At 48.3% G+C, this 23,120-nt stretch overlaps 1 protein-coding gene across 2 annotated transcripts in view; it reads right to left on the bottom strand.

Annotated features, from left to right (window-relative positions):
- Nucleotides 1-9,159: 9,159 nt before the first annotated feature.
- The window catches only part of LOC109316847, a 17,418-nt gene continuing 3,457 nt past the window's right edge, over nt 9,160-23,120 (bottom strand). The window contains exons 1-7 of one of the 2 annotated variants that reach the window (XM_019545222.1): nt 21,923-22,485; nt 21,137-21,220; nt 16,826-16,930; nt 15,440-15,629; nt 12,013-12,123; nt 11,304-11,390; nt 9,160-10,259 (exon numbers count right to left, since the gene is read on the bottom strand). In XM_019545222.1, the coding sequence (XP_019400767.1) occupies nt 9,999-10,259; nt 11,304-11,390; nt 12,013-12,123; nt 15,440-15,629; nt 16,826-16,930; nt 21,137-21,220; nt 21,923-22,101 (1,017 nt within the window). In that variant the 5' untranslated portion in view covers nt 22,102-22,485 and the 3' untranslated portion in view covers nt 9,160-9,998. Of the gene's footprint in view, nt 10,260-11,303; nt 11,391-12,012; nt 12,124-15,439; nt 15,630-16,825; nt 16,931-21,136; nt 21,221-21,922; nt 22,486-23,120 lie in introns of those variants that run through there. The other variant, XM_019545223.1, reaches the window with a different exon arrangement.

The following is a 23,120-nucleotide window of genomic DNA, read 5'->3' as shown; positions in this document are numbered from 1 at the left end:
TATATATATATATATATATATAAAAAAAAAACTATATATTCTCTCTCTATATAAAAAAACCTTTGTCCATAACGCTTTATTCACACTGATTGATTGTCTGAAACTTGTGGAGAGCAGGGAGTAGGGTATGTGGGGGGAAGCACTGTATAGGTCCCAGTGAGTAAGCTAATGATATCATGGCTCCTAGGGATGCTGAGTTGCCCAGAAGAGAGGGAAAGTTTGGGTCTTTCCATCTTGTAAGTCAGCCAACTTGCTAGAAGCCTTAGGCTCCAGGGGACAAATGTCTCTCTTTTTTTGTTGTCAAGAAAGTATTAAAATATCTAGAAGGACTCGGACTGTGAGCAAATCATGCAAAATACATTTTTCAGAGGCAGTTACTTATTGTGGACATGTTATTCATGCACAAGGGCACTGGTCACATAATGGGGTTTAAGCCTCATTAAATTAAATGCATAGGCTTATTAAATTTCAAAAGACTTATTTTAAATCAATGCATAAATATTTACTGGTGACAGCCTTTAAATCATATTAAGCTACATGCACAATTCACATTAAATTACAGCAGGGGGAGCCACATAACAATCCACCCCACTGATCTCTTTGACACTCAATTACAGCAGGGGGTGCCAGCAAACCAGTAATTCCCTCACTCCTGAAATGCTTTCCCCTGAAGCCCTAACTGGCTGCAGGGTTCCTCACACCAAGCCATGTTGATCCCCTCCCAGACCCCCAAATTGCATGGACTCTCACATCATTCTGCCTATGAAAGAAAACATGCCACATCCAGAAGGAACTGTATGCATTTAAATCTTTATTTTAACTTGTCACGCCTCAGCTAGATTTGTGGATCACTATGTAACCTCCCAGGTGGGGTCCATTCCCTAACTCGTCTGCCGTGCCTTGATGTTATGCTAAAGGAGGGGTTCACTGTGACCTTAGTTAGGCTCCTGTCTGGGGTACTGCTGGGGTTGACGTGGGACTCTGCCTCCCCTTTACCCCGTCCACTCACCAACAACCAGTGATAATGACTTATGATGCTTGACAGCTGCTACAGCCTTTAGGCTTCAATCCAGGTCCGCTCGTTGCTCTTCTCCTGGGTTACCTCTAGTACTTGGGAGCAGAACTCAGAGGCTCTCTCAGCCATCTATTCTACTATGTCTTTTCCCCTTCCTTTTTCTTTTTAACAAAAGGGTCAGGGTTCCTCCATCACGGACAACCCCACCAACCCACATGCCATGGGACTCTAATTAATCCAATTTTGTCCTACTTTCTCCTTTTTTATATTTTTATCAAAAATAGATTGCAGTAATAAAGAAAAGACAGCTCTTCTACAATGACTTTTTTTTCTCTCTACTGCCTGGCATGGTTGCTCTCTCCCTCAAACCCCAGAGAGAGAACAGAGCTACAGAAAAAAAAAAAAAAAAAGGTCTGGTGGTGCCAAGCCTATCTCCTCCTCTCCCTCCTCTATTCTAGTTCATGCCCAGATGGGATTTTCCCCTCTCTGGCAGCTCTATTGCCACTGCCTTGTCCCTGCAACCAGGTTGTAGCTGCCCAGAGCAGGTTCTCCCCTCTTTTCCTCCTCTGGCACCCTCAGCACCTTTTAAATTTCTCATGGCGGTGCACTGGGCATCCACTCGGACCAAGAGGGAGCTTAAAAAATGGCACAGCTGTGCTGTGTGTTGCTCCAGCCCAGGTTCCCTTCCCACTAAATCTGGGAATGGGACTACAGGCACCCAAAAATTCACTATAGCCCCCACAATTTCTCCTCCCAGCACTTCTGCCACCTGCCCCAAGCTGCTGCTCCCAGGAAGCTGCCCTACTTCAGTCTCACCTCCATCCCCAGCACTACATGGCTGACACAGGCCGCCCCCAGCTTGGGACTGGCAGCTCAGAGCAATAAAACAGAAGTGGGACAGCAGCAGTGCAGCTGAGGTGTGGCAGGGGTCCATTCCTGGGCCTGTCTAACATTAGCCTGACCCTCTGTTTCTGGGCTACCCACCGACCTTTCTTATCTGGTATGCCTTGATAGAACAATAATTATGATGTTACTCGGTGCGAGGCTGCCTTTTTGGTACCTTGACACTAGGGGTTGCTATCCACCACTCCAAACCTCCACTACACGGTGGCCCATGCTTTGTGAATAGCACTTGGATGTTGACCTGCACCCTCTGGCACTGGGGTCTGCTCACCCCCCTGTTACTGCGCCCTCCCCAGCACTGAGGTCTGCTCACTCCCCGTCACTGCGCCCCCCGGCGCTGAGGCTCTGCACAGTAGTGTGCCCCAATGAGGTATCCTTCTCCCTCATAGCCTCATTCTGGTTCACTGGATAAAACAACAACATAAATATGAGCCCCTGGGCTATAACATAATATGAGTCCTACAGGCCACACTCTGGCTCTTTAAAACCTCAAACTGCTCCTCAAGTATTGAGTACCTCCCAGCTCTGGGTACCCTGTAGACTCCTGGAGCTTCATTAGCCATATCAACTGTCTGGCCAGCAGCCACAGTGTTCCTGAGTAGTTTGACCATGCAGGAGCTCCCTCCTGCAGCTTGCCAGAGACCTCTCCTGCCAGCTTCGGCCCTGGGGTTTATATGTGCCCAAAGCCCTATCCCCTCCCTGTCAGCTGACCAGCCTGGGTGGTTGGGCTTTTAACCCCTACCCTCCCAGTACTTGGTGTTCCTATAGACTCTGGTCTTAAAGGGGAAGCCCTGCCTCATAGTAACAGGGCTAGGGTTCCCTGTTACATGAGGCCCATGGCACAAATAGACCCCGGCTTGTGGAGCAGCTTGGGCAAGCCCCCCAGGAAGAGCCTGACGCTGTCCTGGCCCTAGCCCACAGTGGCAGCTGGCCCGGATGGTAAACAGATTTGGGGGCAAACACTCCTCATGCCCTTCTGGGCTGCATACCCCTTCTCCCTGTGCCCCCTGAACAAGCTGCTCATGGCTCTGGCCTGTGCCCTGCCCATGCAGGGCCTGCCCTTGCTTCAGCCCCACTCCCTCTCTCACAGTTGCTGCAGTTGCCCATGCTGCCCAGTGTTTTGGGGGGGCACATGCCTCCCAATCTGTGTGCAGTGGAGGCGGCTGTGGGGCTGGGCTTTGTGCCCCAAGAGTAGCTGCAACTGGCCCAGGAGTGACTTGATGCCATGTGAATCCTACTACTGGGCTGAACCTCGTCCCCTGCCCTCCCGGCAGTGGGATGCACATGGTGTCAGGCCTCTCCCAGGCCAACTGCAATGGGGTTCTGGGCACAAATCCCAGTGTGCAGTGGCAGCCCTCTCACCCCACACACAGGTGGGGGGGCATGTGCCCCCCCCAGGGCCTCCGCTGGGGTGTGTGCAGTGGCGAGAGTCCTCCACACATCTAGACAAGCCTCCTGGGCTTGGACCCTCCCCTGGCCCAAACCAGCCAAGGCAGCACTCACCTGGTGGCAGGGGGCATGGCGGGGGATCATCCCACTCATCTGGCTGGTTTTGGTGGCAGGAGGCATGGCTCAGCTCAGCCACATGTATCCTGCCACTACTACCTCCCAGACTGTGTCCCGGCCACTCCCCACATGTGTCCCACTGATCCTGGAGCCTCTGACAGTATATCTCAGTCTGTGGGGGCTAGCCAGACTGAGATTGACTGTCAGGGGCTCCCCGATCGACCAGTCGATCACAATCAGGGGCAACGCCTAGGAGGTTCACGTGGATCAGTATTGACCGATATGTCTCCTTAAAAATCAGCTATCAGTATTGGCCTCAAATACTCTATTGGTGTACCCCTACCGTCAATAGATTTTAGGTGCCAAAACTTAAAAAAAAAAACACCTGAAGCAAGTATGCCCAAAAGAAACAAAGTTGCCAGGACGCCTGTCATACATACCTTTTGCACCAAAATGAAGGCTGGGGGTGTTGAACTTTTCCTGACCTGCTCAGCAAGAGACCTATAAATTGAGGGCACAGGAGCCTGGGTACAGATATCTCTTATTGATCTGAGATGTCTGACACTGAGGAGAAAAGACAGCAGGCTAGGGAGAGAAAAGAGCCAACCAGGGTTGTGGCAGGGCACTGGTGGTGCCTGCCACTTTAAGAGCTGAGCCAAGCAGCCAACAGATGATTGATTATGGCAGCCATTTTAGATCCCTGGCTGCCTATATAAACAGAGCACTTCACTGCTGGTAGGCCAGGCAGTAACACTGGAGGTAAGGGCAGGAGCTGTAGGGGATGGTTTGGAGCTTCCTGGTCTTGGGCATGACCTAAAACTGCACCTTGCTGGGAGTGGGTGGCCTGGTGGGTCTCTCGTTGGTGCAGGAGGCCCCAAGAAATGCCAGGCCAGTGATCACCCTGGTGAAAGGCAGGTAGGGGTGCCTTAACTCCAGCCCTCACCTTTGGGTGGGCCATTTACTATCAGAGCAGGGTAGGTCAGGTAAGTTTTAGGAAGCACCTGAGCCTTCTGGGGAGTGACCCCGCAGGGCCAGGCATACTTTCAGAAGCACCTGAGCTGGGAATGGGGGACCCCAATCCCTAAGAGCAGGCAGGAGGTATAAACCCAACCAAGGGACTCGACTGGTCAATGCTGGGGCCAGGACCAAAAAGGTCAAAAGGGCCAGAGGCCCACAGTGAGGGACACCCATGATGAGCAAAGAAGTCTGGGGTCCCAACTGGCCTGAGACAGGGCCAGGGCTTATATGGAAGCCAAAGGTCCCGTGAGTGGGGCCACAACTAATGGGCAAAGGAGACAGTTGAGCCAATTGCCTGAAATGCCATCTGCAAGGCTTGGGCCATGGTGTAGGGATGGAATGGAGCTGCAGATAGCTCCCCTAATATTGGGGTGTAAAATGGGCCGCCTCCCACCTTAATTAACAACCTAATTAATTACAACAAGGTGTGGCAGGAAGACAAGTGGGCGGCATGCACAGAAGTAGGTGGGAAACTAGCTCTGTGGCTAGTCAGGGACCCCACTTTGCCGCAGGGTGCATAAGACTAGGACAACTTGGTCCTATGCAGAAACTAAGAGCCTGGCGTAGGTGCTGGGGGACCCTGAGGTGTTAACCCAGTTCAGCATTGGCAATATCTTGAGTGTGAACTTGCACATCTTCTTGGATGTGTCCAAGAGACTTGCCCAGTGGGGGTACAAGACAGTGGTCCAGTGCAAGGTAAAGGCTAAGAATATGAGAGTTGCTTTCTGACATGAAGTAGCAAGAGCTCAACAGAAGGGCACCCCCGTGCATAACATGCCACAATATCAGTACCTGCAACCGTTAATGGAGGTACTTGAACGCCAAGCAATGAGACAACTACAGGTATCCAGGCCGTCCTTTGCTCCTGAGAGCATGGGTCTGACTGTGAGTCCTGGTGTCTCAAGCAAGGAAAACAGCGGCAGTCAACTAGTGCTGGCCCTTGGTGAGTCCACTGAAGAGGAGAGACTGGGGACATATTCTCCACAACTGGTATGTTAAGCCATGGGGAACCTTTAAGTCACCTGACATCTGAACTGATGCCTGAGATTAGGTTGGGTTGTGACGTGAAGGAGGGGGCAGGCAATTGCAGTAAACTGACACATGTGATTAGACTGGGCTGTGACATGATGGGGAGTGGGGCGGAGGGCTTCATTCAACTGACAACTAAACTGACAGGTAGGGAGGATTGGATTGTCATGCAGGAAGGTGAAGGGCAACACCAAGCAGGAGGCTCTGCTGGTGAATTGTTTGCAGCCATTCAGAGCCTGCAGTCCAACAACTTGGACAGGCAAGCAAGCCCTTCTTGCCCTTTTCCCAAATGCTTCTTATCCGCTCATCTGATTTGCAGAGCACAGAATAATTTCCCAAATTATTTGATTTGATTTCCAGCTCTGTTTGTTGCTCTGCAGCTGCTGCCGCCAACCCCCCCCCAGATCACATAGGAAGCCTGTTAATGATGCCCGGACATATAGGATTGTCAGTGCCAGCAGCACCTGCACGGTGTGGGTTATGGGAGATAGCAAGACAGGCATGTCATGTCTGTGGCCAAGTGTTATTTGGGCAATGAGGCAGGAGGCATTCATGAGAAAGTGAGAGAGAAGGGCAGTCTGGTTTGGAAACATAGAAAAGCAGTATTGCTTATGTGCAGTGATAGTCGCTGATTATCTGTTATCACTTCTTTGTTGATTTAAACATAAACAATACCGATGGTTATTGCTTCCTGGTATAAAAGTTCTTGTAATAAAACTCCTTGCATATTGCCTGAGGTTTAAAAAGTTGAAGAGTGCTGCTTCTTGATAACAATTACCTTGTAAATGCTGTGACGTTTGGTTATTTATGTAAATTATGCTTAATAAATCAGTAAAGGTTAATTAGGTATAAACCTTTTCTATTCTTTTCTTTCAGTGTGTGCCATTAGGAGATCATCAGGCCAGGCTCCCAGACTTTGTTCCTGGCTTTGTTGTTATCACTGCCAAATCAACAGCTGTTTGCAACATTTGGAAGGGTTGCTTAACTTGTAGAACTGGAAAAAACAGTACATCCCGAAGTGGCAACAGCATGCACAGGGGGCAGGGTACTGTGGGTTGGGAGTGAGGGGCACTGGCAGGGCCAAGGGTGCCCCAGTCATGAGTTAGCGACAGCAGGAAGGCTCAGGGGGCTGTGGCTTGGAGTGAAGGACAATGGAATGGGCTGGACCAGAGCACTTTTTTTTTTTTTTTTTTTTTTTTTTGTTTAAACTGGAAATACGGTAATCCTAATGACAGTGTTGTCAGTAAGGGCTGTCTGCTGCCATTGTAGGAGCACCCATAGGTCTGACTCTGGGGTAAGCCTGTGCAATTGTGACTGGCGTGGCAGCCAGCACAAGGGGAAAAAAGAACTTTATGAAGCGTGGTGGCTACGGGCTTCATTCAGTGGTATGGGAAGGTGGGTGCCAATTGCTCTAAGGGCATCTGAAATGCAGATATGGTGATGACAATACCATTCTCATTAAGCGCTGCCTGCTGCCATGGGTCTGACAGTGGAGTGACCTTGTGCAATCATGAATGGTGCACCAGGCAGCACAAGAAAAAACAATTTGGAAGTGTGGCGGCGGCCATAGGCTGCAGCCAGTGCTGTGAGAAGGTGGGCGCCATTTGCTCTGACTGAAGGGCAATGAAAGTAGTCCAGGGTGCCCCCTTTAAGCATTCCTGGATTGAACCAGGGGCAGATCATAGGGTGACGGTCCTGATCTCATTAAGGTCTGCCTGCTGCCATGGATCTAACTATGGGGTAAGCTTGTTCATGGAGGACATGGGTTAAAATCCTGTAATCAGGAGGGAGTTTTTTGCTCTGAAAGCACATGAAAGTGAGGATATGTGCACCTGAAAGTTTGCTGTGACGGGGGGCCATCTCGAGGCTGGTCCAATCACTGGCCCGTCCACATGTCTAGGGCAGTCTGCCCACTTGACTCACTGGCTTTGCGTCTAGGTCAGTTGGGACTCCAAGCCTCTACCTCTGGCCATCCCTTGCAGTGGGTGCTCAGGCCCTTTGACCATTCTGGTTCTGGCCTCAGCATTGACCAGCTGAGCTTTTATAGGTAGGTTCTTGGCAGCTAGCCCTCTCTCCCATACAGGTCCACCTTCTGAGCTTGTGGATCACATAGTTAATCTGGGCCCGTTGTTCCACTTGTGCTGGGCCTCAAACTCCAGCCAGCCTATGCACAGCTCTTCAGGGCCCCCACACGGGCCCTACTCTACGTGGCCTCTGGCTCTCACCCTGCCCCCTCACTGGGGTTCTGGGGCTTGTGCCCCGTGGGCCTCAGGCCCCACTCTGTGGGCCTTGGCCCTGTGCTTTTCTGTCGGGGTGTGCTCCCATTGCCTTTCCCCTCCATGGGGTACCCACAGGGCAGTGGGGGCTGAGGCTTTTCAGCACCCCATACTTGCCTTTTACTAGGGAACCACAGGTGGGGCATTTCTTGGAGACTGTCCTGCCACAGGCAGCCCCACCGCGCTGTTAGAAATGCACAGCTTGCATCTTGCCCCTGATAAGAAAAAAATACTGTCCAAGGCTCCTCTCCCCATCCTCCTTAGACTTTCTCATACTGATTACAGAAACTGAAATTTAACTGCATGGCCTTGAGGTATAAACTTTTGAACTCTTGTAGCATTGAGCATGCTTAATGAGCTGTTGCATATTTACCTCTCCGCCCCGCATACTCAAATAGCTAATTATAATATACATACGATGTATGTAATGACATAACTACATGTATGTTTGTATGAAACGGAAGTAAGCTGCAAGAATTCCTGTGTCTGCACACATGCCCAGGAGAGAGAAGATAAATTCCTCTTGCAAACACAATTAGTTCGCCAGAGGTGATCTGAGCTTCAAAGCTCCACTCTCTGACCTTTGTTTGCAAACAAATACATCCTTTTGTGCCGACTGATGTCTGTGTGTCTGTGATCTCTGCGTTGCCTCCAGGGAAACGAACTGCCTTTGTGCAACAGTGCCATCCAACCCAGCAGGATGCAGTTTCAGGTCATGGCCCAGGATCAGGAACCTCCTCCATCTAAGAGCAGCAGATCTCTGGCTGGCTGACGTCCATCCTTTGGCTCCCTGCAGCAACTGCCTGGCTCTGCACTGGGGCCTGTATTATAACCTGATTGCCTAACCCTCTACCAGTCAGGCAGCCTCCTGGGTGTCAGCTGACCCTTGTGTTTGGGTCTGCTCCCACCTGATCTGCAGCCTGCTCCAGCCCTTAAAGTGGCAGGCACAATCTGTGTCACACTTGCAAATAATTTTTTTTGGTACAAATATCCAGCTGGTATACTAAAAGATATCACCTCTACCATGAGTTCTGATTCCTCTTGCCTGTAGACCAATACAGGTATCAATTTGTATTCCTTACCCTTTTAGGTGGCCAAGTGATTCTTCATTCCTGGATGGACTCAGGACAGATTATGGGGTGATAGTGCTGTTGTCACCCTGGCTATGTCATGGCTAGGGGGAGGGTGTGTGTGTCCATACAGGAGAACAAAGATTGATTAGTGTCGGGCTGGGGGGACTGCAACATCTGGTGTCTGAAGAAAGACATTACTAAAAATTGCAGGTATCCTCTTCCCCTCCTATCTGCAATTTGAAGCAACATCTGGTGGACTAAGGGGCTCATTACATGTCATTGAGTGCACTTCTGTTTTCATGTGACAGATACATGGATACATCAGTTTAATTCCGGGCAATCCAGACTAAAATACATCAGGATGTGTTTTATTTTGAATCGCTAAAAAGACATTGAAATCACAAGAAAAACCTGTATGTGAAAACTGTAACTCAGTTAAGTCACAAAAAAGGGCAATTTCCATCACATGTACAAGCACCCCTAAACTACATAAATCTCAGAAGATTAAAGCAGTTCTGGAAGCTCCCTGGCCCTCTTTAGGGCTACCTTTGGAGAAACGACAGCATAACCACCCCTTCCTTAGAGCTGAGTGCATATCTGTTATGTCTACAAGGCTGCAGACATGCTGGCTCCAATCCCCCTTTGATGATCAAGCCTACTTACATTTATACATACTCTACTTGTGTTCTGTGTGAATCTAGTGAGCTTAGCAAATCTTGAGCGCAAGGATTATACATTTCCAGATCCAGCAAACAGGGGACTTGTTCTTTAACAGAAATCAACATCTGAAGTTGTAGCACAGTTGCTGTGAAGACAGTCATGACAGCATCATACCAGCATTGTGGCTCCATGAGTGGAAAATAAGCATAGATGATGCACTTTTTTTTTAATAAAGAATTTTTTTTCATGCAAGGAGTGCTTAAAAACAGTAATGGAACAAGCAATTCGGAGACAGGCAGGAATACAGTTATTTCAAGGAAGAACGTTTTTCATGAGATATCTGAGGACTTCTAATAAATACGAAGCCCTCGTACATGTCCCTATGCAGGGGTATTTTTAGTGGCAGAGCTAAAGTTCAGGCATTTCTTTAGCGAGAGGGGCACACACTGCAAGGCTGCTGGTTCACTCTCTTTCTATTCTTTTTAGCTTTATGCCTGAATGTTTTACTGGAAACAGCTGTTATAACTGGAAACAGTTGCTACTTTTTACTATACCATTCTTAATCACCTTTCCCTCAGAAACCAGTATTGGCCACACAAATTTAGTGCCCTTCAACATCTCTAAATCCGTATGTGCTATGGGATCTGGTAGGGTTGGCTCTTGGTGCCACTCAGCTGTAATGGGTGGGTTCTGAAGAAACAACAAAGAGTAAACTCTGCAGCACTCTGCTGCAAACTTTACAATTGCCTCCGACTCTTTCATGTCAGCAGGAAGAGCAGCCTGAAAAATCAAGAGTAGACAGTGAGTGTGAGAGGTGGTCTGCCAGGGGTTGCTTTTTCTCCCCTTACACTGACTCAGAGCTCTGCAGAAGGCTGAACAAGACTGAGCTGCAGGAAGTGCCCCCTAAGCTGCAGGCAGCTGGAGCATCAGAGAGCTGGATCACTGTTGCTAGAAGGGTTCTACCCACCTATTCTGTCACAGTCCTGTGCAAAGCATCAGAGTATATATCCTGCTCTCAGAAGACTATCTCTAGCTGCCTTTCTGAAGCCTGTACTCGCATTAATAGGGGCCAAGGGAGGAACATGTAGAGCAGGGGTTGGTGATCCCCACCATGGGTGCCAGAGTGTGGCATGTGAAGCCATTTTGCTTGGTATGCCACAGCTGGTCTGGGCTCTGGGCAGCGCCCTGCCAATGGCCATGGAGCCTGAGCTACTGGCATGCAGCTGCAGGCTGCTGTGAGCAGCTACAGGAGGGTTCATGGAGCTCCGACCCAGGTCACTGCTGGCAGCACATGAACACCTGCTGGAGGAGCAGCCTGAGCTCTGTGGCTAGCCGCAACGGCTTGCTCAGAGCCTGGGCTGGCTGTGGCAGGCAGCTGGGAGGTTGCAAGCAGCTGCACCAGGGTCTGTGGAGCCCCAGCCTGCCTTGTTGCTGGTGGCGGGTGCATGCATGCCTTGGGGTGGGTGGCGGGGGAGGGGCTGGGACTGTGCTGCCACAACAAGAATTGGGCCCCTCGCAGCTCCCCCACCATTCACCGCTGGCACACCAACATCTTACAAGTTGAGGTTGTGGAGTTTTTGGCACTCTGCCCAAAAACATTGTTGACTCCTGATTTAGAGGTTCTCAGCTCAGCTTTTCCCAACGTGAAGCTTTTAGAGGAGATAAAGGAGGAAAGTAGAGATGGATAAGTGTATTTTTGGGGTTCGGAGAACCTCTTCCCCAAGGAAGAGTTGGAAAGGAACAAACAGGACACAAGACTCGTGGAGTTTCAGAGATGTGTGAAAATGGGTCCCCAGCCCTTCTTCAGGCTTTGTTTTTACTCACCTCACCGAGTTGTCTGTAGTCGTCTTCTGAGTTGTTAAAATAGAGATTTCTAAGGTGATTCCTTATCTCTCTTACCAGGTCAGAGGTCTACAAACCAAAGGAACAAAGCAAATGAAGTGAAATAGGGATAATACATTTCCTGACTACTGGCCCTGTTAAAGGGATGTAAGTTGTTCCAGTGGTGATGGGACAAATTCTACTTGCAAGGACTTGGGCAAGCACCCAAATAGAGACAAAGGGTTAGGAAGGCTGTGCTGGTAAGCACCTTCCAGTAACAGTGGGATCTAGACTCCCAGTTTATGGCTCTCCTGAAGTCACAGAAGTCATGGCAAATTAGACTGCCCTAGAGCTCTGTGCAGCTAGTTTAAAATTAGATCCAAGTGCCCTGCTGTCACACCCTCAGTCACAGGACACATCTTAGTTGGGTCCACAGTCTCCTGGCACCCCAATAACAAGGGAAAGAGAATGAAAGCTCTCCCCTCCCTGCTGCCTGCCCTTCACAGCTCACAACTGTTTCTACTAGAAACTGCCTGTTTGCATCTGAACATCCAGCTAGTGAAAGTGAACTAGTTTTAACAGGAAGACACCTCAGTAAAATTTCCCTAGTGAGAATGAAATGCTAGAGGGCTGGCAGACACAGGCATGCTACCTGGTGTGTCTGAGACAGGCTGCAGCAAGCAGAGCCCTGCTCTGCTCTCATATTAAATACCTGTTTGCTGCTGGTGGCACCGCTGGCTTCAGTCAGAGCAGGACACTGAAGGAGGCTGGAGATTTGATCCAATCTATTTTTTATATTTTCTTCACATTTGGAAAACACCATCTAGAGAATAAACATAATACCACAGTGAATAGCAAGGGAAATTAGGCTAGAAGCATGGTGTACAAGATTTGAACCTCATCTACATTAGAGAGGTCAGCTGATTGTAAATTTACTTGTGTGGATTCAAGGTGACTGAAATGCTAAAGCCCTCAATTAACTAAGATATAGGTAAAGACTTGATGCACTGAGTGCCAGTGGGGACTTATCTCTGACAGCACTCACCTCATTTCTATGAATCTCTTCTGTCCTCTTTTACAATGGTAATTTTTCCCTAGAGCACTCAGCACTGGAACAGAAAGTTAACGTTCAAAATCAGCTCCCTGAGTTACCGGTACAGAGCACCGAACCACAGAATTATAGAACATGAGGGCTGGAAGGGACGTCAGGAGGCCATGTAGTCCAACCCCCTGCTCAAAGCAGGAGCAGCCCCAACCAAATTGTCCCAGTCAAGGCTTTGTCTGCCCGGGTCTTAAAAAAACTTCCAAAGATGGAGAGTCCACAGCCTGAGTTACTTGTTCCAGTGTTTTACTATCCCCCTAGTGAGAGAGTTTTTCCTAATATCTAACCTAAACTTCTCTTGCTGCAACTTGAGACCATGGATCCTTGTCCTGTCATCTGTCACCACTGAGACCAGTCCAGTTCCATCCTCTTTGGACCCCCCTTCAGGTACTTGAAACTGCATTTCTGCACCCTGTCACTAGGTTACCTTCCCATTCAGTAAAGGACCCACACTTTCCTTGCTTTTTTTCTTGTTGCTGACATACTTGTAAATCCTCCTCAGTCTTCTCTTCTTCAGACTAAATAAGCCCAGTTCCCTCAGCCTCTCCTCAGAAGCCATGTGCTCCAGCCCTATCACTGTTTTTGTTGCCTTCTGATGGACTCCCTCCCACTTGTGCACATCCTGTCTGTAGGGGGGGCAACACTGGACACAGTACTCCAGATGTGGCCTCACCAGTGCTGAATAGAGAGGAAGAATCACTTCCTTGATCTGCTAGCAACACTCCTACCAATGCAGACCAGTATGCCATTAGCAATGTTTGCAACAAGAGCACGCTGTTGGCTCATATTCAGCTCATTTTCCACTTTAACCCCCAGGTCGTTTTCAGCAGAGCTGCTGCTTAGCCAGTTGGTTCCCAGCCTGTAGCGGTGTATGGGATTATTCCATCCTAAGTGCAGGTCTTTGGACCTCATGAGATTTCTTTTGGTTCAATCCTCCAATTTGTCAAGGTCTCTCTAAATCCTAGCCCTAATCTCCAGCATATCTACTATTCCCCACAGCTTGGTGTCATCTGTAAACTTGTGTGGGTGCAATCTATGGCATCTTCCAGGTCACTGATGAAAATATTGAACAAAACCAGCTTCAGGACTGACCCTTGGGGCGCTCCATTTGATACCAGCTGCCAACTAGACATCAAGCCATTGACTACTACCCTCTGAGCCTGATGACCCAGCCAGCTTTCTATCCACCTTACAGTCCATTCATTCAACCCATACTTCATTAGCTTGCTTGTGAGAATGTTGTGGATTTTATCAAAAACTTGACTAAAGTCAAGGTACACCACATCCACTGGTCTCCCTGCATCCACAGAGTCACTCATCTCATCATAGAAGGCAATCAGGTTAGTCAGGCATGACTTGCCATTGGTGAATCCATGCTGACTGTTCCTAATCACCTTCTTCTCCTCCAAGTGCTTAGAAATGGATTCCTTGAGGACCTGGGTCCATGGTTTTTCCAGGGACTGCTTTGAGGTTGACTGGTCTGTAGTTTCCTGGATCTTCTTTTGTTTCTTAAATATGGGCTCTGTATTTGCCCTTTTTCAATCGTCTGAGACCTCTCCCAATCACCAGGAGTTTTCAAAGATGATGGCCAGCAGTTCTGCAATCACATCAGTCAACTCCCTCAGCACCCTGGGTTCATCCTGTCTGGCCCCATGGACTTGTACACATCTAGCTTTTCTAAATAGTCCTTAATCTGTTTTTTGCCACTGTTGGCTGCTCACCTCCTCCTCAAACTGTGCTGCCTGGTGCAGTAGTCTGGGAGCTGACCTTGCCTGTGAAGACCAAGGTGAAAAAGGCATTGAACATTTCAGCCTTTTCTGCATCCTCTAGGTTGCCTCCCCCATTCAGTAAAGGATCCACACTTTCCCTGCTCTTTCTCTTGTTGCTGACATATTTGTAGAATCCCTTCTTGTTACCCTTCACATCCCCTGCTAGCTGCAACTCCAGTTGTGCTTTAGGCTTCCTGATTTTTTCCCTGCATTCCCAAGCAATACTCTTAAACTCCTCCCTAGTTGGTTGTCCAAGTTGCCACTTCTTGTAAGCTTCCTTTTTGTGTTTTAGATTATTGAAGAGTTCCTTGCTAAGCCATGTTTGTCTTTTGTGTGTGTAAGTGGAATTTCCATCCTTGGAGGTTTTATGGCCTGGCTTGACAAAGGCCTGGCTGGAATGACCTAGCTGGGGATAGTCCTGCTTTGAGCAGGGGCTCAGATTAGATGACTTCTTGAGGTCCCTTCCAACCCTAATTTTCTATGATTCTGCCACACTTGCCAGTCTTCCCACACATTGGGATGGTTTGTTTTTGTGTTTTCTCTAAAGTCCAGCCAGCTCTTCTGGACTCCTCTCCCCCTCAGACTGGTGTCCCAGGGGATCCTGCCCATCAGTTCCATGAGTGAGTCCAAGTCTGCTTTTCTGAAGTCCAGGGCCCTAACTCTGTTGCTCTCCTTTCTTCATTTCCTCAGGATCCTGAAGTATATCATCTTGTGGTTGCTCCTGTTCAAGTTACCACTAGTACATCCCCCACCAATTCTTCCCTGTTCATGAGCAGCAGGTCAAGAAGAGCACAGTCCCTAGTTGGCCTCTCAGCACTTGCACCAGGAAATTGTCCCCAACATTCTCCAAAACTTACTGTATTGCCTGCGCACTGCTGTATTGCCCTCCCAACAGATGTCAGGGTGACTGAAGTCCCCCATGAGAGCCAGTGCCTGTGATCAGGATAATTCTTCTAGCTGTTTAAAGAAAGCCTTATTCGCTGTTAAGGACTAAAGGAAGGAAGCCAGACTACATGCTGCATCACGCCTGGCTGACACCTGCTTGATGGGAGATACGGGACTAAGAACTGCACTTGTTGTTTGGAATACCAGAAGAGTCCAGCATGCTTATAGCTTGGTCTCCCTGGGCTGGAAAACAGGAAGCTGCAACTGAATATCTTACCTGAGAATGAAAGTGTGAAATGCTCTGACCCAGTCTGATGGTCTGCAGTGCTACCACTTACTCCACATTTGCAAATTGCAGTTCTATGATATGAAGATGAACAAACCTGAATTACGGTCCCACTATTGGTAGTCGTCAAAGGACAGGAGGATCTGCTTGTGGCATATTTGGCTTTTGCCCACTGTTGTGTCTGAAGCATGTGATATCTCTCCAACACAGCCGACTCTCGAGTTGGGTCATTCAGGTCCTCAGAGAACCTGTGGCTTTTCATGGCGTTGGCCAAGACTGACTGAAATCTAAGGCCAAAGTGGGGTTAGAAAAGTGTGTATACACATTGCAAAGGACTAGACAGAAATGAACAGTAACTAATAAATGCCTGGTGATAAATAACTGCCCCGAAGGACTTCATGAAACACTACATAACTTCTGCCTTGACTGTGCATTCCCCAGCACCTGACACTCCCCTGATAGGCAAGTATCCTGGTTTGCCAGGTTTTTTTTTCCCCTGACGGGCTGGGGGTTGGAAACCATATATTCTCTCATACAACACACCCCCAGATATAACACATATCCTATTTTTGAAAGGCCCCAAGAAAGACAAAAAAAAAAATTTTACCTTGGAGTATGGGTAAGTTCTTGAGGTTTGTAGGCTCCAGGACTGGGGACCATGCACCAGCCCGATCCTGTGTGCTGACCCCTAGGGATATATGCTGAGGTCCAATCCAGCAAGCCAGCTCTAGGATGGTGGAATGGATCTGACCATGCTGTTGGCTGTGGAGCTGCATGCAAAGTCCAGGACTTCACACTGGCTCTGGAGCTACATGCTGGGTCAGACATGTCATGCAGTTCCAGTTAGTGCATGGTTCTGGATTCAGCACACCAGGTCCAATCTAGCACATGGCCCAGGTGCCAGCACACAGTTGGGGGTGGGGGTGCTTTTTACAGGTTTGGAAATTTGGTGGTGGCAGGGGAGAGAGAGTAAAGGCAGTGTTCATTGCCTTGGTCCTCAGAAGGGAGGCAAGTAATGTTGTAGCCATTCCACATCTCCCTTCCCCCACCAAATACTCAGGGCCAAGTGACACCGTTTTCCTTAAATATAAATGTACACCCTAATTTTCTCCAAGTGATTTTGGGGAAAATGGACAGGTTGTATGAAGGAAAATATGGTATCACTCTCAGATTATTATTCTACAGGTGGCAGCTAATGTGAGCAGAACAGTACTTGCTTTATTTCCCTTTGAGAGCTGACTGCTTTTATCTGCACTTGGATACCGGGACAGGCATGGAGCTTCCTAGGAAAGTAGTTCTCTTTCTAGGAAATGGGTAACCATGTTACAGCCTCCAGTAGCACACATACGCTTTTTAAGGGGCTGGGAATCTGGCAAAGGTCCCAAGGCTTTTAAAGATACAGGGAGGGGTTACACCACTAGGGGAAGCAAGAACCATTGGCACAGAGAGACACTCTGGAGGAAATGTTTATAAATCCTCCTACTTTTCCTGTAAGGCTTTGTTTTCCTTCTTCAGCTTTCTACACTCTTCCTCCTTCTCATTAAACTCTTTTCGGCTGACCATGGTGGAATGCTGAATGCTGAAAGAGCTGCATGGAAAAAAAAATATTGGTCATCAAATTATGTCCATGACAAGACTAGGGGTAGCTACTCATCCAAGGACTTAAAAGACAGCTCTAGCTGTTTGCCAGTCCATTCTATATATGCAGCTTGCAGGACAGTGACTGACACATGTATATTTAGCGTGAAATGCTGCGACTCCACCAGCTGCTCTGACCACCTGAAGTCAGGTTGAGTAACAGCAGTGATTCTCAACCAGGGTGCTGGGGCACTTTGGGGTGCTGCCAGATCCTTTGAAGGGTGCTGTGAGGTGTAACAAGATAAGTAAGGTATGAGGAGATAAACAGAGAAGTGTAGGCTCAGGTCTTGTCCTTGCCTGACAGATTCCTCACCCCTACTGCCTAGCCCCTCTGCAAATAAGAGCTGTAATATATAAATTAATTTTTGCGGTTGGGTGCCACTTAATTCACAGAAGTTTTGGAGGGGTGGCTTGAGTCAAAAAAAGGTTGAGAACCACAGAACTAGTGTGGAGTAGTGGTGTTCTTACAAATTTACTCAAATCTAAGATGAGCCTGAATTTAAGACAATCATCCCACTAATTAGATTCTATACATGAAAAATTTATAAATTTGTTGCAATTTTCCATGTATAGAATCTAATTATTGGAGGGTTATCATAAATCCATTCCCCCAGTGCTGCAGGGGTGCAGGCAGTGGAGAAGCAGGTAGTGTGGGAAGGTCAAACAGTTTCCCCCTATTTGTGTCTGTGCCCCTGCCTCCTCTGCCCCCCTGCAGCCTTGGGTTCCTTCTTCCTCCCATCCTATACTACCTCACTCACCCCAGCCTCTGCTCTCTCTCTGCACCTCCCTCCCCACTGCCTGGTCTCTGCCAGCAGGCTCTGTCCCCATTCTAGCCTGGGGTAGGCACTGAGCATGGCCCTAGTTCAGCACCTGTAGCAGCTTGTGTGGGCTGTTTGCTGCTGCTGTGGGATTGGGCTGGGCTCCAGGCTGCAGTGTGCATGAAATGAAGGTAAGCAGGGAAGGGAGAGGGGCAAGTGGGGGAGCAGAGGCTATGTGGTGTGAGGAGAGAGGAGGGAAAAGGCTGCAAGGGGAGATGGCAGGGTGCAGACGAAGTGGGGGAGTAGGCAGCAGCTGTGGCTATGACCTGAACCCCAGATAGGGGCTGAAGCCCAAGTCATAGCAGCCACCTGCCCCGCTGTACATCATTTTAAGACAAGGAACATTTTTCCCTACTTTAAACGAGGGGGGAGGAAAGTGGGGTGCTTGCCTTAGAATTGGGTAAACCTATCATTAATGTAATGTCATGGTACAGTTATTTGCCTCTTGGCTGAATATACCACAGCTATATAATAGATGTGATTAGCTTCTGCAGGGGTTCTTTTTGTTTTGGATCGACTTAAGTGCATTGTAATCTGCAGGTCTCATCCAGCACCTCTGGAAAAGAGCATCAACTCTAAGGGTGCTTGCAGATATAAGAAACAAACACACAAATGGCACTTTAAGCCTGGCAGGTTTCCACGCTGAGCCCCATGCATACCCAGAAGTGACAGTGTGTTACTTCAGCCCAGCTCACTCTGTCTGGAAAGACTGGGTGCTTTAGTGGGGCTGTTTTAGCGCTTTTATCTAACAGCTGATTGAATCAGTTTTAGCTAAAAGTGCCAAAGAGCCTTGCTGAAGCGTCCAATCTATATAGACACTGCAGAAGCAGACTGAAGTAATGTGCTGCTTCTTCTGGTAGGGTGCATGTTTTTTTTAACATCTGCAAACAGCCAAAACCACTTCAATAAGGCAGGGTCAGGTCCAGTGTTGCCAAGATTTAGGTGAGAAATTTATCTGGAAGGATTGTCAGCCACTGCTTGTCTCTCCCACAGAGTGTGATACTGTTGCCCAACTCTGGCTCTGGAGATGGAAGAAACTAATCTGGATCCATGAAAAAACAGTGAAAAGCTGGGGAAATTTGAAGCCAGATTTGGATTGTGACTTTATAACCACTTCCTAGAACAAGCTGAACTTAAGCTCTGGCCCTGAAGTGACCTGAATTTGAAGAAAAACCTGAACTTTGGCCCAGCTTCTATATCATCCATTAGATTCTAGACACAATCTGAACCTTTGGCCCATGTCAACTGTATGTAAAACTTAAAAAGACTTTGAAAGAAAGAAGGTTTACAAAAGTTCCTTTAGCTATTTCATTCCTCCTCCAGTTTCATCCTTGGCTTTTTCTGTAGGTCTTTACTCTGATCACATTTGGAAGCTGTGAAAGACCTGCAGAGAGGCTGCTTTCACATCAATCAATATTTGATCAGTAAGGGAAATTTCCCAATAGAGCCTGATCTCAATGGATTTCCAGCCTATTTGTGTGGGACTCAGATAAAACTCAGAAAATCTCCTGAGTGTTTGCTGCAACTGAGCTAGTTGAATCTGATTCATCACTGCATTTAATTTTTTGGACTTCATTGTGCCATTTTATCCCTGGCATTTATTTTAAGTTACATTTCAAAGCTACCACCCCTTTTCTGCCCCTGTAGTGACTTAACACCCTGCCACTCTCACCAGCATCCCAGATGGCCTCTCTGAGCTTGCCAGTACCACCCTGGGAGTAGCTATTAAAAAGCCATGCCTAGGAAATACAAGACTCTCACTTCCCTATGGTCTCAGGAGCAGCACGTGCTACCACTATAGCTTGCTTAACGTTTTTTTCCAACTATTTAAGTTGGTTTAATAAAAGATATCAGATTCACCCAAAGAACCTTGCCTACCACTATAGCTACGCACACAGTTCCTGCCAAAGGATAATTTACCACTTGCCTTTTCTTAATCAGGATGTTTGGCTGCTGCTTATGGGATCATTATATATTCAGCAAATTGTTTGCTATGGAAAGCCACCATGCTATGTCACAACTTGCATAATTCCAGGATACCTAGTAAGGTGCTAATGGAGTACAGAATTGACATTTGGGCAGCCCAAAGGCCCAACACAGGGAGGCTGCGGTCAAGCAGAAGAAATGCAGCTCCATTTCCTTAGAGGGTGATTAGGAACAGTCAGCATGGATTCACTAAGGGCAAGTCATGTCTGACCAACTTGATTGCCTTCTATAAAGAAATGACCGGCTCTGTGGATGCAGGGAGACTGGCATATGTGGCGTACCTTGATTTTAGCATGGCTTTTGATACCATCTCCCACAGCATTCTCGCAGGCAAGCTAAGGAAGTATGGGCTGGATGAATGGACTGTAAGGTGGACAGAAAACTGGCTGGAGCATTGGGCTCAGACAGTAGTAATCAATGCCTCAATGTTTACTTGGCATCCCAAGGGCAGGCAATTATTTTGCGTGGAGGGCTGTTTACTGAGTTTTGGCAAGCCATTGAGGGCCGCATGACAGGCAGCCAGGGCAGATAAATATTAATTTTCTACATTTTTTTAGGGGCCTTCTGGGCCAGATGGAGTGGCCTGGTGGGCTGTATCCAGCCTGCCGGTCGCATTTTGCCCACCCATGTGGCAGCCCCAGGGTGTCAGTCCAGGGGCTGGTTTTGCTCAATGTCTTCATCAATGACCTGAAAGATGGAATAGAGTGCACCCTCAGCAAGTTTCCAGATGACACCAAGCTGGGGGGAATAGTAGATACACTGGAGGGTAGGACTAGGATTCAGAGTGACCTAGACAAATTGGAGGGTTGGGCCAAAAGGAAGCTCATGAGATTCAACAAGGACAAGTGCTAAGTCTTGCACTTAGGATGGAACAATCCCACGCACCAGTACAGGCTGGGGGCTGATGGGCTGGGCAGCAGCTCTGCAGAAAAGGACCCGGGGCTCACAGTAGACAGTGAGGTGAATATAAGCCAGCAGTGTGCCCTTTTTGCCAAGGAGGCTAATGGCATACTGGGCTGCACTGATAGGAGTGTTGCCGGTAGGTCAAGGGAAGACATTATTCCCTTCTATTCAGCACTGGGGAGGCCACATCTGGAGTACTGTGTTCAGTTTTGGGCCTCCTGAGGTCCCTTCCAACCCTCACTTTTTATGCTTCCTCTGTGCCAGTGTAGCTTTTCAGCCACTGGGCAGGTGAATGCTTTTAATATCAACACCCAAGAGCATTCTTTAAGCTTGTAGGGAAATAAAATAAACCGCCTCAGGAATTTTCAAGGCTTAGTTTTCATCACACATCCTTGAGCTGCAGAATCAGAGTTTCTCTCAGTCATCAAATCCTGTCCCTTCACACTCACCTAGCAATAATTCCCTTCATGCTCTGAAGTTCTTCAGACAAGTGGTGAAACCAAGCATCGTTTTCCTGTCTGTCAGGCATTGAGCTGTCAGGCACAGAATGATAAAAAAGGGTTAGAGTTGGTAAAAAAATATTAATTCAAAGTGCACAGTCTGCAAAAGCTAAGACCCTCTCCCAAAAATTCTTGGCTAACTGTTATCTTGGCAAGATAACAAAAGAGTCAAAATAGACATGATTATAAATATATCTTTTGAGCCCACTGGCTTCGAGGTTGTTGCTCTGCTTTGCCATGTGAGAGACCTCTCACGACCTCAGCTGTTGGCTCTCTCTCAGGGATATGTCTACCTGGAAAGCAAAGGTATGACTAGATTGTACAGGCAAACATTTATATAGGTTCCCATCTGGCTTGCACAGGTCACAACTGCAGTGAAGACAGGGTGGCGCAGGCTGTCCCTCAAGGAACCCTGTTTCCTATACCAGTTGCTAGTCTGTGCTGCTGGTGTCTTCACTGATCTTATTACTTACGCTAGTTAGACTGAACCTGGCCCAGGCCTGCCTGCCATCACTAGTCACACCTGCATTTTGCTCTGTAGCAGTCATCAACCAAGCAACAGTGCAAAGGTAGAGTGATGAGCCCTGGCAGACAACAGGGATCCTATGCTGTTCTTCCAGCCAAATAAGGTGTACCAGCGTATGAATGTCAGGAATTCACTAAGAATTTGAATTGGGGTATGGACCCTAGAAACGGGGCATTCAGCAGAATACAATTTCCGATCACCAAACAAACCTGACTTTGTTTGCCACTTGTGTCAACATTTGTCTCATCTTCATTTCAGCTGCATTTGGGTGCTTGGTTGGTGGAATCTCAGTAGCATCTTTGTTGTGTGAATACCACTTGGGCGAGTCAACTTGTACCTTTCTATTGGTAGAAGACAGAAAACCCCTCATACACTGCCTTTCCACCATGAGAGAGACGCTCACAGCATTGATATCCCCGTCCACTGAATCAACCTTTCTGAAAAAGAGGCAGTTTAAACAAAAGCCCAAATAGAGTTTTTATCCCCAAAGGGAAAAAGGCCAGAAACTCCATGAAATCCACTAGGATGCCGCTCACGCTACTAATTTGGTGTAGAAGGTGCCCCAATTACAACAGCGATGGGTGGCAATATAAACAGGGTGACCATAGTTATTTTACGGACATCTGGGATGGGGAAGGTACGGTGGGGGAGGGGGGAGATGGGTGCGCACGCGCGCACACACATGCATGCACGTGTATGTGCTCCGGGCCAGGGCTGGAACAGAGAGCACAGTGCCTTTCTCACTGGAGCTGGGGCGGGCTGTGAGCTGGCAGTGGGGCCCTGGCCAGGCTGAGAGGTCTGGCTGGGGGCTCTGTCTGACTCATGGCTCTGGACCCAACCCAGCACCTGCAGCTGCATCCTGGCTGTGTGCCTCCAGGCCAGATAAGCGTAGCAAGTGCCGACTTCACAATCCTCTCCGTAGTTAGGGCAGGGTGTGACTGGGATGGGGCTGGGCTCTTTGCATGGGGCCTGTGATGCAGCTGGCTCAGCCTGCCCCGGCTCAGGGATGCAGGTCCAGGATGTGGCTGCAGGTGCTGGGATGGCACCAGAGACGTGAGTCAGCAGGAGGCAGACAGAGACCATGCAGCACCCTCAGCCCTGGCAACAAAGGCATCGTGTTCCTCAACACGCATGCACGCACACACGCACACACGCACACACGCTCCGGGACTTTTGCTTTCATTTTCTCCAAAGGCTGGGAGACTGAGACAGCCTATAAATTCCAGGACTGCCCTGGCCAACCCAGCATATCTGGTTACCCTAACTATAAAGCCTTCAGAGTAATACAAGAAGGCAAAAACACTCAGAGCATCTTACAGTAAAAGACAAATGAAATGAGAGAAACAGAATAAAATATTAAAACAAGCAGGTACAACAAAGCAAACTTCTCCCTCCAGCTCCCCACCC

This window comes from Crocodylus porosus, unplaced genomic scaffold (genome assembly GCF_001723895.1).
Source record: "Crocodylus porosus isolate Cpor-Errol unplaced genomic scaffold, CroPor_comp1, whole genome shotgun sequence".
NCBI classification, from domain to species: Eukaryota; Metazoa; Chordata; order Crocodylia; family Crocodylidae; genus Crocodylus; species Crocodylus porosus.
This window is presented reverse-complemented; position numbering and strand designations above follow the sequence as displayed.